The sequence below is a fragment of the Neofelis nebulosa genome, chromosome 11 (assembly GCF_028018385.1).
Source record: "Neofelis nebulosa isolate mNeoNeb1 chromosome 11, mNeoNeb1.pri, whole genome shotgun sequence".
NCBI lineage: Eukaryota > Metazoa > Chordata > Mammalia > Carnivora > Felidae > Neofelis > Neofelis nebulosa.
In genome coordinates, this window is record NC_080792.1 from 48,167,359 (window position 1) to 48,181,563 (window position 14,205).

At 41.6% G+C, this 14,205-nt stretch overlaps 1 protein-coding gene across 3 annotated transcripts in view; it reads right to left on the reverse strand.

Moving 5' to 3' along the window:
* Positions 1-14,205, reverse strand: part of LAMA3 (laminin subunit alpha 3) — a 276,218-nt gene that overhangs the window by 53,572 nt on the left and 208,441 nt on the right. For all 3 annotated transcript variants that reach the window (XM_058692496.1, XM_058692495.1, XM_058692499.1), the window contains 4 exons: positions 11,777-11,857; positions 5,308-5,414; positions 1,845-1,895; positions 804-955 (listed from right to left, as the gene is read on the reverse strand). In XM_058692496.1, coding sequence (XP_058548479.1) covers positions 804-955; positions 1,845-1,895; positions 5,308-5,414; positions 11,777-11,857 — 391 coding nt within the window. The remainder of the gene's footprint in view (positions 1-803; positions 956-1,844; positions 1,896-5,307; positions 5,415-11,776; positions 11,858-14,205) is intronic.

Below are 14,205 nucleotides of genomic sequence, written 5' to 3' on the forward strand. Positions count from 1 at the left end.
TTAAAAGGATAATAAGAAAAACTATAAACAATTTTATGTCAATACATTTGAGAATTTAGATGAAATGAAAAAAGTATTTGAAAGGCACAAATTACCAAATGTCACTCAAGAAGAAACATAACCCCAACAGTCCTATATCTATTTTTAAAGATTGAACTTATGGTTCATTTTTTTAAAAATCCCAAAATAAAAAATCTTCCAACATAGAAAACCCCAGGCCCACCATTTAGAGAATTCCACCATTTAGAGAAGTAATACCAATTTAATACAAATCTGATTCTTTTGAATGCAAGATACTCAGCTAAGGGCTCTAGAAGAAAAATTAGCCCAGAATCATTCACTAAGTAAAGAATGTTCTTGGGGCTCTTGGGTGGCTCAGTTGGTTAAGCATTCAGCCTTGATCTCAGTTCAGGTCATGATCTCATGATTTGCAAGTTCAAGCCCCGCCTCGGGCTTCTGCACTGACAGAGTGAAACCTGCTTGGGATCCTGTCTCTCTTCTCTCTGCCCCTCCCCTGCTTGTGCTCTCTCTCTCTCTCTCTCTCTCTCTCTCACTCTCACTCTCTCTCTTTCTCTCAAAATAAATAAATAAACTTTAAAAAAGAATGTTCACTTAGAGTATTAGTTTCGTATGTTCACTAGTATTTTCCACCAGTAAATATCTAGTCTTCATTTGGATCAGAAAAAGCGTTAAATGGAGTCAACCTCTCTGTCTCCTGCTTGAGGGGTATTCATTCATTCAGCATCTATACCCCAAGTATCGATTCTGGACCCAGCATTGTGCTGGGTGCATAGGGTATTTACCCTCAGGTCCTTGGTCTGGGTCTCCAAGTGCTTCATCTGTTCCAAAGTGCCGGTGCTGGCACTCAGGCCCTGCAGCTGAGACTTGACCAGGTGGAGCTCATCACCCATGGTGGCCAGGTCATTCAAGAGTGTCATCACACAGCTGTCACAATCTGTAGGGGCCACAATCAAAGGCAAATGTGCCGTGGACTGAAGCCACAAGAATGCAAACAGAATACGAGGGCTTAAAGCCCAGTTAACATGCACATAGATCATCACAGTCAAAAATCACAATCCTGGACTTCTCAGGGAGGGATGCAGATTCTGCCCAAGAGAGATCTCTGGACAGGAAGCATTTTAAAAAGAAGCAGTGGAGTGGGGGAAATGGGTGAAATGGATCAAAAGGTACCAACTTCCAGTTATAAGATAAATAAGCCTTGGGGATGTAATGCACAACATGGTGACCATAGTTAACAACACTGTATTGTATATTTGAAAGCTGCTGAGACAGTCTGTCTTAAAAGCTCATTACTAGAAAAAAATTGTTAACTATGTGAGGTGATAGCTATTAACTTACTGTGATAACCATTTTGCAATATATACATACATCAAGTCATTACGTTGTGCACTTTTATACAATGCTGCACGTCAATTATATCTCAATAAAATTGGAAGAAATGGTGATTCTATGCAACTTGTTACTTATTTTGTATGTGTAAAAATAATAATAAATAGCTTTTATTTACCGAGAGCTTGCTATTTGCCAGGAATTATGGTAAGATTTGTAAGCACTTCCCCAGCAACTCTGTGGGGTACATATAGTTATTATGTCCATTTTACAAATGATTAAACTGAGGCTTGGGGAAGTCAGGTCACTTGCCCAAGGTCATAAAGCTGTGAGTTAACAGAGGCTGGGCTTGGCCCTAAGAAGTCCTCCCCCTACCACCTCCCACCATGGCTTTCCCAACCTGGAAAGTGTACATCCCAGCACGAGGTTCACATATCTTAAACTAAACCTCACAGCTGGAGGCGGCGGGGGGGGGGGGAGGGTTCTTTTCTCACCATCACATTCTTCTCCAGGGCTGCCATCTTTGGGCTCTTGGTCTATGCAGTCTGAAACAAGGAATAACCAAAGTAGATATTGTTATTCAACCTCCTCTTCATCTGCTTTTTAATTTGGCTTTCAGAAAAGCTAGTTTGAGAAGATTTTAGTCACCCAACTATCTGGCATCGTTGGCTCTTCCCTTCTCCCTCTTTACCTGTGCCATCGTTCAGGGAGCTTTCCCATCTCTTACCAGTCTTGCTGCAGGAACTTCTCTCATGACGCCCCTGACTGTATATTCATTTTCTTCTCTATAAAAGGTCACGATATTCTTATCTAATTAAAACCCCCTAATCATTAGTGGTAAAGCTTTCTTCATTTGATAGTTTCCTATACAACTATTGACTTCTCTTCCAGTATCATTCAAGAACATTCAGTAAACATTGATTGAGCACCTTTGAGCATCTATGGCGTGCCTTGGCCTTGTGCCATGTACAGGAAATACGAAGCTAGGAAGACAAAAATCCCTGCTGTCTTGTAGTTTACTGGCCCTCAGGGGAAGCAGATAAATCACACAACAGTGTGACAGATGCTGAGAGAGAGATATGCACACAATGTTAGTGGACCCACACTGCCAATTACCACAGATATGAGCTAGACTTTGAGGTTCTCAACTAGAGTAAGAGAAAACCTACTGGTCTTCCTTGGATGTTCTTTACTCTTTCCATTTCTACTCTTTTCCCCACACCATGCATCTTTACAATGAAATGCCCTCTCCCTTCCCTCTAGAAAAAAAGTCTAATTTCACCACAGGAAATCACAAAGCTTGACATTTTCCTAGACAAGCTACAAGGAGGCTTTCACATTTTGTCTTCTCAGCAGCAGGCAATATTCCACACTTTGTGTGTATATACATATACTTAAAACTACATTTAATTGTAACATAAATAATAGAAGTTCACTATGGAAAGTTTGGGAAAATCAGAAAAGTAATATAAAAACATCACCCTTGATCCCACCACTCAAAGACAATCAGCGTCTCTTTTCTATATATTTGTAGACATTTTAACTTATCATATATAATCATGGGTTTTTCTTACTCATCTTTTTTTTTTTTTTGAGAGACAGAGAGTACACACATGCAAATGGGGTTAGGGTGGGGGTGGAAGGGGAGGGAGAGGGAGAGAGAGAGAGAGAGAGAGAGAGAGAGAGAGAGAGAATCTTAAGCAGGCTCCACACTCAACATGGAGCCTGACACAGGGCTCAATCCCACAACCTGGGATCGTGACCTGAATGGAAATTAAGAGTCAGACGCTTATCCAAATGAGTCACTCAGGCAGCCCACTCACCTTTTTAAAAAAATTACTCATTCTTAATGCTATGGATAGTTATGTCACTTTTATTTCCTCAATTAAGCTGTAAATTTCCTACGACCAGGAAACAGTTTTATTTTCTTCACAATCCCCCACAGCACTTTGAATAACCCAGGGAGGACTTGCCTCATGTGGGTGATTGATTTATCAGTGCAATTTTCTTAACAAGTTTTAATGTTGACCACCAAGGAATCTGTACATTATTAATTAAAATAAAAAGAATGAAAAAGAGGGGGCAAAACCTCAGAGAAACAAAAAGTCTGATGCGTGAGTGTTTTCTTCCATTTGGGGACCAAATAGTCACCATCCTTATTTCAGGTTTCTTTGCTGCTGTTGTTATTAGAGTGGAAGAAAAAGACGGTTGTAAAGATAGTAATCTCATGAATACGCTGTGTGTGATGTTGAAGCTTCTCCTCAAATACCTCTCTTCACAGAACTCATGTTTTTCTAAAACAGTCTTTTTCATCTTTAAACACATGACACTTCTTCCTTAGGATGACTTAACGTAGACCTCCCTCTAGCTTCCATTCCTTGGGTTCTACTTCTTATGCCACATAGAACAAACAGACCCTTCTCCCACACATCAACCAGCCTCTCAAATACATCCTTTCCAAGTCTTCTTTCCACTGTCCTGGTTTGTCAATCCTTCCTGTGACATGGTTCCAAGTTTTTTCAGTATCTCCACTTCTTCTGAACAAACCGTAGCTTGTCTATTGTCTTCTAGAGACAGAAGTCCGACCTGAGGATTTACACGAGCAGCATGCCAGGGAACGGCAGACCACCTGGTGTTAGACTCTAGAACTCACTGAAGATTCTATGAGGTGTCCTAGGGGCCATATTACTCTCTTGAGCCATAACGAACTTGCTACTGACTAAAGCCTTAGTCTTTTTCACTTGTTGCTACTGAGTCACATCTCACTTATCACACACTTATTTTTATGCCATTCAACTATAAGACCATGGGCTTATCCCTAACATAATGTTGTCTTAGAATCGGCCCATTATTCTAGGCGCTTGAGTCCCTTAAATATTCTAAATGTGCCACAGGAGGCATTTTCTATCTTTCCCCACTTTGTGTCATGTGATAACTGGGTGGGCATGCCTTCTACATTCCCATTCAGGTCAAAAGTGTTGAACAAGATAGAGCCAAGGATTAAGGCGCAGCGCATGTCAGAAGATAGCTCGTTCTGGACTGATAATACTCCATTTACTTTATATTTCTTTGGGAGCAGTCACTTGACCAGATCTAATCTATACATTCAGGGTGCAGTTTTTCATCTTGTCCATAACTGTAAGATTAGAGATTTTATCTAAGGTTTGGCATTACACTATATCTGTGATATTTTCTTGATAAATCACGTTAATATTCTCTGCTGAAGAAGGAAGAAAATCATCTTCCTTTTCCTTCCAAGTTGTTCCTAATGAGCCCACGCTAACTCCTAGTGATTCTTTTCCTTGGTATGTGAAATCCATCCCATTTATACCACCCACATCTCAGACATGGATTGATATTCAAGAAAGAATATGTTGATCTCCTCAGATACACACATGAAGAAAACTGATATGTTATAACCTTATAATGTCAAGGGAGATCTGAGCAAAATCACCAAATAGGAGCTGAGGTTATTCTGACTGCAATTACTTGATTTTAAAAGCAATTTATCTTTTTAACAAAAGCCTACTTGAGGGGCACCTGGGTGGCTCAGTCATTTAAGCAGCTGACTCTTGATTTTGGCTCAGGTCATGATCTCATGGTTCTGTGAGTTCAAGCCCCACAACTGGGCTCTATGCTCACAGTGAGGAGCCTGCTTCGGGTCCTCTGTCTCCCTCTCTCTCTGTCCCTTCCCTCACCGCTTCTTGCACTTCCTCTCTCAAAAATCAATAAATGTTAAAAAAAAATTAACATTAAAAAAAAAAGGCTATCTGAAGTAAGTTATTCACCAAACTGTATTCACCAAACCAAGTATTCACCAAACCAAGCTGTCAAAATATCTGTTAGCTGGCATTGGGTATTGTGCTTCATGAAAATATTTACCTAGGTTCCTCCCCTGCTATTTTATTAAAACCAGATTGATAAATGCAGGTTAACAAAGGTGTGAGTCCATCTTACCTCCCGTCAAGGGGTGACAACTGCCCAACTGGCCATTGTTGTTACAACTGCACGGCCGGCAGCTACCTCCAAGCTTCTGGGGGTTCCCGAAATATCCGGGTGCACACCTACCCAAAATGAAGAGAAAAAGGAGAAACACTCAAAGAACTCATCATTTCTTCCATCTGACATTTTCTCCACCCTTGAACTCTCCGTTTGAGATGTTGTAACCCTAAGTGGGGAAGGCTGCTTTGCAAGAATGAGTGTGTCTCAGTACAGATATTTATGGCTTGGATGAGAACAGAGAAAGTAGGAGGCAGGCAGAGCTTGCTCCCTCCTCGTTGACACCAGGACGACAAAATCCTCCGTTACCCCTGTCGATGAATGGCAGATGAACAAAATGCACACAGAAGCCAGTGGTTCGACCATTAATGGAAGTCAGGGGTGGATCAACTTTATGCAAGAGTTATGTTCCTGAAGATACCACACAATTAAATATTGCTTAATTTCTGGCTAATTTCCTCAAAGACAAATTTAAAGTAAAACTCATAGAATTTCAAATTTGCTTATCAATGGGGATTTTATTAATATTGCCTACTGAACTGTTTCGAGCCTGCATAATTCCCATTTGCACTAATTTGCTACAGGGCTGTATTTAATGAGCCTAAACAATGGAGGGCAGTTACAACACCTACTCTCTTGGCTGAGAGCCTTTATTATTCTAGATAATTTGGTGATGAGAACTCCATTCCTTATTTAAGTTAAAAAACACTTCCTTGATTCTGAGTTTCTATTTAAAACACAAACAAACAACAAAACAGACACAATGTTTTTGGAATTGGGAGGTAAACTAAAATATTTCTATTAGCAAAGTTCCATTCTTGTGCTAGCCCCCCCCCCCCAATTTGTCATTAACTCAATGTGTGTGTGTGGTGTCTTCTCTTCCATGGAAGTGATAGATTCAAGAAAATGTGGTATTTGGCTCTCCCCCAAATTTAAGCTTTGCATCATGGAACTGTTAGGTAATTTGTATAGACTTTGCCAATGGGTGCAAAGGACACAGGCTTTATCAGGAAGACCTGGCTGGATCCCTGCCTCCATGCTGTGTAACCTTGGCCTATTATCTTAACCCTTCAAGCTTCAGTTTCTTCATCTATGTCTCCCTTGGAAATGTAAACTCGGGGCACTTGGGTGGCTCAGTTGGTTAAGCATCTGACTTTGGCTCAGGTCATGATGTCCTGGGTTCATGAGTTCTAGCCCTGCGTTGGGCTCTGTGCTGACAGCTCAGACCCTGGAGCCTGCTTCCGATTCCTTGTCTCCCTCTCTCTCTGCCCCTCCCCCACTCACACTCTGTCTCTCAAAAATAAATAAACATCGAAAACAAAATTAAAAAAAAAGAAAACTCCACAAAGGCATGGATTCTTTGGCTGATATATCCCTGCTCATGGGAGAGTGCCTGGGCCCATAATAGGTGCCAGATAAGTATACGCAGAATGAATAAGTGAATAATTGCACTATTAATACCTATTTTGATCAATGAATGAGATAAAAAATAATGTAGTGAAGAATCTAATACAATGCCTGCACATAATAGACACTCAATAAAAGTTAGCTACCATTTTCAGACATGATGAAACATGCATATATATATATATATATATATATATATATATACACACACACAAATACACACACACACACACACACACACACACATATACACATCTATGTATAACTGGCATAATTTGGAATTACTACATTTCAGAAAGTGGGTAGGAAGCAGAAATCCCATGCCTTCCTTAATTATCAAGAAGGTAACTACGCTGAGGTGCCTTGTCTAAGTCTACTAACCAACTTGTCATAGGCTTTACTTTATGTGACTGGCCCCATATTCTACTTAACAAACCATGCTATAGGCAAAAGACTTATGTTTTAAATACTTTATTTTTAGATGTGTCACCTATATCTAAATTTTCCATGTAAAAGATGCATAATTACAAAACACTTTATATTAAAGTCACATAAATATTTAGGAAGTTAGATTCCACGTCTTCCTTATTCTTGCAAAAAGTGTTAGTGACTGATTACAGAAATAACCGGTACCCTTCTTCTCGTTTTAAGCTGGTGTCCAAACACAATGGACTGAAGTAAAACTTCCTGATTTCATAGAGGGCGGTGGTACAAGAAAAAAGAGCAGAGAACATGTTTGTCCTCTATGGCTCGGAGAAGCCGAGGGAGAAATGTGGCCCAGGGCACGGTTATGAGCTGGGAAGCCTTTCCTACCCCTTCCTTCAGATTGGCTGTTCCCTCTTCCGCCCAGTGGGCTCCTGCTTATATTTTTACTCTTCACCCTATATTGTCCTTGTAGCTACCACTGCATAGCTAATGACTAGCGCTGGCTTGATGCCTGGCACAAAGGGGGGTCCCCAATAAATGTTGAACAAATTAAAAAATTTGACATTCATATGGCATTTACTTGTGAACAAGTTCTTCAAAAAAAATTAAGAAACTATAGTTTGCTTTCCTGAGACAGCAAACAACAGACATAAGCTGTGAGAACTGTTAATTAAGAATTTCTCTTTTCAAATCTGCTGCCTGCCAACCGGATGTCTCAGCTGGTCTGTTGCTGTTTTCTGCATCATTGTTTGTGAAGAACCATGAGGAGGATCGCACTAGGATGCCTCTCCCAGGTGGGAGTCTCAAGCTTTCACATCACAGAGCCTAGAAGAACGTTCCCGAAGCCCATTCTACCCACCCGTCCTTCCCATCTCAGTATAGCTGCCCCTTCCTCCCTCACCCCTCAGGGGCAGTTGGATGCTCCTCCCCTGCAGCCTGGGGACCCAGTTATGTCTTGGTCACTATTTTAATGTCTGGTTTGTGTGTCTGTCCACCACTAGACTGTAAAACCCTGAGGGCAGAGTCTGGGCTCCAGCCGCTAATGTGTCCCTAGCGCTTAGCCAAGTGCCAGGCATATACTAGGATCTCCATACATTTTTCATTGAAAGAAAGAATGAATAATAGATGTGAGGCAACTGTGGGCAAGGTTCCTTTTGCTGAAATGGAAAACAGAAGAACCTTGAAATTGCATCTTTTTACCACCAGACAGTGCCCTGCCCCTTAGCTGACGCTCAGTGATCCCGTAATGAGGCAGTCCGCACCTTCCTCCCAGGCAAATAGCCTCGAGGTCCTTGGGTTTTCTTGGGTAACTTCCCTGATTGAGCCACCCTCCAGCCCCACTCATCCCTTAGGCCCACTAGACTCATGTAGGTCCCACCCTGTCTGTCAAATGTCTCAGATAACCCCTGCCTTCTTGTGAAAACCAAATTAATTTTGTTTTCGTTTTGTTTTGTTTTGGAATCTTATAAAACTCTTCTAAAGTTTATCCAGGAAAATAATATGCCAGAATGGCCAAAGAAAACATTTTAAGGGTTATGAGGAGAGCCTTGCTCAACCAACTATCTAAAGGCATTTTATACTTTCAGAAATGATAACGGCACAAAGACTGAACAAAATGTATGGAAACGACTCTAAGTTTGTACAGAAAACTTTGTAAATGCACATTCATCTTTCGTGAATTCAACTAAATGTACTTGGCAATAGAGAGAGAGGTGGGGGAGAGAACAAGAGTGACAGCACGAGAGGCACAGAGGGAAAAACAGCTGGAGTATCTGTCCCCATTCACTCAGTGAGCACACAGCCTGCAGTGAGTGTGACAGTGTGAAATGAAGGATGTGAATCTGCCAGTCCCCTAATTAGTCTGCTTTCCTTATGCCTCCCCTAGTGTGCACGTCTGACCCTACTGAGTGTGGCTCTGGGATGTACCCAAATACTATGTGTATTTCATGCAACGTGGGCCCTGGATTATGGGGATGGAATACTGGGATAGTGTGAGTTTCTTGAACTCTGGCCAATTTTGCTGTACACGTTGACCCTAAATCTATCTGCCATGTGAGATGCCCTGACACCACCAAAAAGCTAGGTTCCAAATTTTCACCAACATGAAGATCTGAGTGTAAGAAATAAAACTATGTAAGTCCTGGGGCGCCTGGGTGGCGCAGTCGGTTGGGCGTCCGACTTCAGCCAGGTCGCGATCTCGCGGTCCGTGAGTTCGAGCCCCGCGTCGGGCTCTGGGCTGATGGCTCGGAGCCTGGAGCCTGTTTCCGGTTCTGTGTCTCCCTCTCTCTCTGCCCCTCCCCCGTTCATGCTATGTCTCTCTCTGTCCCAAAAAAAAAAAAAAAAAAAAAAAAAAAAAAACTATGTAAGTCCTAAAAGAAAGCATAAACATTTCTGTAACTTCGCCAAGCATGGCCCCAAAGGCTGACAGCCTAAAGAATATAAGAGTAGATACATATAACAAAAATCGAAACCAAAAAAAATAAACAAAAATTTGCAACATGTACTATGAAGAATTTGTATAGACCAATAAATAAAATAAAAGAACATTGCACTAGAAAAAGTGAGTAAAAAGGCTAGAAAGCAATCCAAAAAATAAGGTCTACAAATGGTTAATTAGTACGTGAAAAAAATCCCATCTAATTATGAAACAAAGAAATGTAAATTCGAATGATTAAAATTTCCAACTACCAAACTGGCAAATATTTTAAAAACTGATCATTTGTAGTATTCACTGGTGGCAAAAGCTGCTCTTTTGCTACTGGAGGAACAGAAATGAGTCTGACTTTTCTGGAGGGCAATCCGGCAAAATGTATCAAAAGTCTGAAAATGCACCTATCCTTAGATCCAAGGGATCTGGTTCTATTAACTACATCTTGAGGATTTATGTACACAAATAATTCACCACAAGGATTTACTTTTAGTGCTGCTTTGAATGGAAAAGAGGAAAACTATTTCAAAGACCAGCAGTAGATTACAGAACTTCTTGGTTCTGACACGATGTTATCAGCGAATACTTACTGAGATGGAAAGATGTTGCTAACCTTCTACTACATCTACTAGGTGAGAAAATGAGCCAAAACATAAAGTAAAACAGCAATCTACTTTTATTTTTAAGAAAACGTCTGGGGGCGCCTGGGTGGCTCAGTCGGTTAAGCGGCCGACTTCGGCTCAGGTCGTGATCTCACGGTCCGTGAGTTCGAGCCCCGCGTCGGGCTCTGTGCTGACAGCTCAGAGCCTGGAGCCTATTTCAGATTCTGTGTCTCCCTCTCTCTGACCCTCCCCTGTTCATGCTCTGTCTCTGTCTCAAAAATAAATAAACATTAAAAAAAAAATTAAAAAAAAAAAAAGAAAGAAAACGTCTGTGCACAGAGAATGAACTGTAAGAATATACAAGTTTTAACTGGGATTTTATAAATAAAATGATTATAAGCAGGATTATATCTGAGCATGCACAAATATATAGAGCTACATAAAGGTATAGTGGGCCTCATTGGTTCTTTGCTCACTTGTATTACATAATTCCTGTAAGTAAGTATTGACTTTATGATAAACTTATTTTAAATTTAAAAACATGCTGTCCATATGATTCATTTCTATACTGTTACTTTTGCACAATGTACATGCTACCTTCCGAGGTAGACTCTAAGTACCTTTCATAGTCCTTATATGCTTGGCAGAGCCCAATGTATGGTAGCTAATCATGAAAATGTGTTCATGCAAAACGAAAGCTTGGCTCTTTGGCCCCTCATAATTAAGTTCATAGTTTCCATTTTGCAACATTTACTCTTTTGTTCCGCTGCTGAACACCTATTACATGAATAATACATGAATAGTAGGCAGCAGTGATTCAGAAATGAATGACACAGACTGTCCTGCAGGTGTTCATAATATGTGGGGACAGAGAGGTATAGTTGTGTGTGTGTGTGTGTGTGTGTGTGTGTGTGTGTGTGTGTGTAGGAGTATGTAGAGTTGTATGTGCAGGTAAGTAGGGACGTGGTGGTGGGGTAGGGGTACATAAGGATGTGCATACATGGGGTGAGGACTATGTAAGGATGAATGTATATGGAGCTAGGCTAGTTAGGGTTATGTGTGCCAGGTAGGCAAATACAAGGACACGTGTGTGGTGGGTAGGGGCATACATGGGGTGGGGGTATGTAAGGATGAATCTATATGGATGTAGGGATAGGTAAGGACATGTAGGGGGTGGAAGTACATACAGATGTGGAGGGGGAGGGGCATGTAGAAATATGTAGGGGAGGGGAATGAGGGAGTGTGCAGGGGGATAGGAGCATGTAGGCAAGCGTGTTGGGGGTACATAGCGCTATGATACGTTGGGCCTCCTTCTCAAATTTCTGAAACATGTAAAAAACGAGAAAGATAAAGAAGTTAATGATTTATTAAGTGAACAGTCTTGTATTTTTCCCTAAAGACCTTTCTCCAGCCTCCGTGAAAGCAACAGCCCCACCCCAGCTCTGAGCCACGACCCAGCACAGCCGCACCCACAGCCCGAGCCTGCTGCAGCCTGCCCGCAGAGCCCACCCTACCTGTGGGATGCGGGGGGGAGGGGGGGGGGCGGCGAGGGGGCAGCACCCACCTTTCACACTGTGTGCCTGTGTATCCAGGTTTGCAGGAGCACCTCACGTTTTCCCCAGTCACAACACAGCCAGTGGCAAAACTGGAAGGAAGACAGAAAAAAGCCTCAGTAAAAACAAATCGATAGGCTCATTATTTTTTGCCATAAAGCACTGACTTGCCTTAAGTGTAAACAGACACCAAGGATCTGGTTACTTCTTATATGAAGAAAAATGTGTCCATTAAGACTTGTATAGATAATGATGAATTATTTCAGCTCACATTGGGCAAATCTTGGTACATAAGGACTGAAGGCATTTATTTAGTTTTATTTTTGGCTTGGAGAAATACATTCCTTCACTTGAGACAGAGCAAAGTAACTCATTTTGGAAGAAATGATTACAACAGCATTTTTCCAGGAATAACAAGGAAAGAATAAAACAAGTCTAGGCAGAAAAAAAGGACAGGGAGCTCGGATTCTTCAAAAAATTTTCCTCCTTGTTTATTCTAGTTCCTTCATATTGGGTACATTATCTCCTAGGAAGAAAAGGGGCCAGGCAGAAGGGACTAAGGCATAAAACAGGCTTGCCCATCTAGGTATTTCTGTGGGCACAATCATTGGCGATTTTTACATTTTTCAAATCAAGTTGTGGGATTCTGATTCTCTTTCTTTTTGTTCTAACCTAGTGTATATTTGAGCAGCTTTTTTTTTCCAAATAAGTGAGCAGATCATGAAAAAACTCTGTTGCCTTGAGATATGTCTATAAACATTACACTGAATAAATCTGAGGGAAAATATCTCTATTTATCATTTGCTGGTAAAATAATTTTTATCTAGGAAGTTTCTCTTGGCCTAGTAGATGGACAGAATTATACTATTTTTTTTAAGTTTATTTATTTATTTTGAGAGACAGAGAGAGAGAGAGAGAGTGCAAGTGGGGGAAGGGGCAGAGAAAGAGAATCCCAAGCAGGCTCTGTACTGTCAGCACAGAGCCGGATGCAATGCAGGGCTCGAACTCACGAACCGTGAGGTCATGACCTGAGCCGAATCAAGAACTAGACGCTTAGCCAACTGAGCCTCCAGAGTTATACTTCTAAAGGAACAGTTAGAAATTCGTCAACAGTATGAATATTGATGGAGAAAGAGTTAAATGAAAACCATATTTCACTGATAAATCCGAGGAACTGTGTGTTACTTCAACTGCCTGAAAGCCAGAAGCTGGCCTTCATGATAACACTATGTTGTGCCATCAAAGATGAAAAGCTTTCCCCTGAGCACCCCATGAAAATCTTGTTTCCACTCTCTCTAGCTTCTGTTCCAACAAGTCTAGGCAAGTACCGAGTGCTAAATCCCTTTTCAAATAAAGTCACAGGACTGGGCAAGTTTAAGGAGTATCAGATACACAGAGAGCAAACCAGGGTGCACATTTCAAATACGCATCTTCAGAAAAGCCACATCTGGGCAGTGGCTTCTGGTAACGTGGCCAATTTCTCTGATACTGGCCTGATTTCATCCTGCCTTGTGGTTCACACTTGCTCCCGAGCCTGTGCACTGCAGATGCTGTTATTGGTATCTTCCTGATTTTCAAATCAACTCTTGCTTTGTTTACTTGTATTTTGCTTGGACCCACAGCGGGTGTGTCACGATAAGCAGGAATATGACAAGGTACCGAGGCCAAAGAGAACATGAATCACCATGAAATCCAAGTGGCAGGTTTCTACCTATGTCATGTATCTGTTGTACTGGAGTCTGAATGACAACTCAGGTCACGCTCCATGGCTCAGAACTGGCCTATGACTTCCATCACACCGAGGATAAATCCAAGTGCCTTGCTATAGCCTGCAAAGTCCTACGGGATCTGTACCCTGGGTGCCCCACCAACCTCACCTCCTGACCCTCTGTCCCACACTGCCCTCTAACCACCTCCTTACTCCATGGACACATCGTCACAGGGGCTGTCTCTTGTCTTTTCCTTGCCTCAGACCCTCAGTGCCGAGATACTGCCATGCTTACTCCATCTCATTGTTCCCTGGTCCTTGGCCAATGACCTCAGAAAACCCTCCTACTCTTCTGTAAAGAGTCTACTCACTCACTATCAATCACATAGCCCTGTTAGCAACTTCCAAGCCCATCTCTATCTGAAATTATGTTTATTTATTTGTGCACGTATTTCTTGAGTATGACAACTCTCCCTGCCTGCATTCTCCAGGGGAAGCCTCGTGAGATCAGAGTCTGTCAGTCTTCTTTCCTGTAGTTTCCCCAGCACCTAGAGAAGGCTAACTCCTAGCCCCTGTATCAGGCGTTCAGTAAATAACGTTTAACCACCGAACGAAGAGTGAAAGGAAAGAGGAAAAGGAAAAGCACACAAGCGTACACTTGGGAAACCTGTTCTTATTTGTTTTGCTTTTGTTTTGCATTTTTGCATGTTCTTTTTTAAATACAACTGCTTT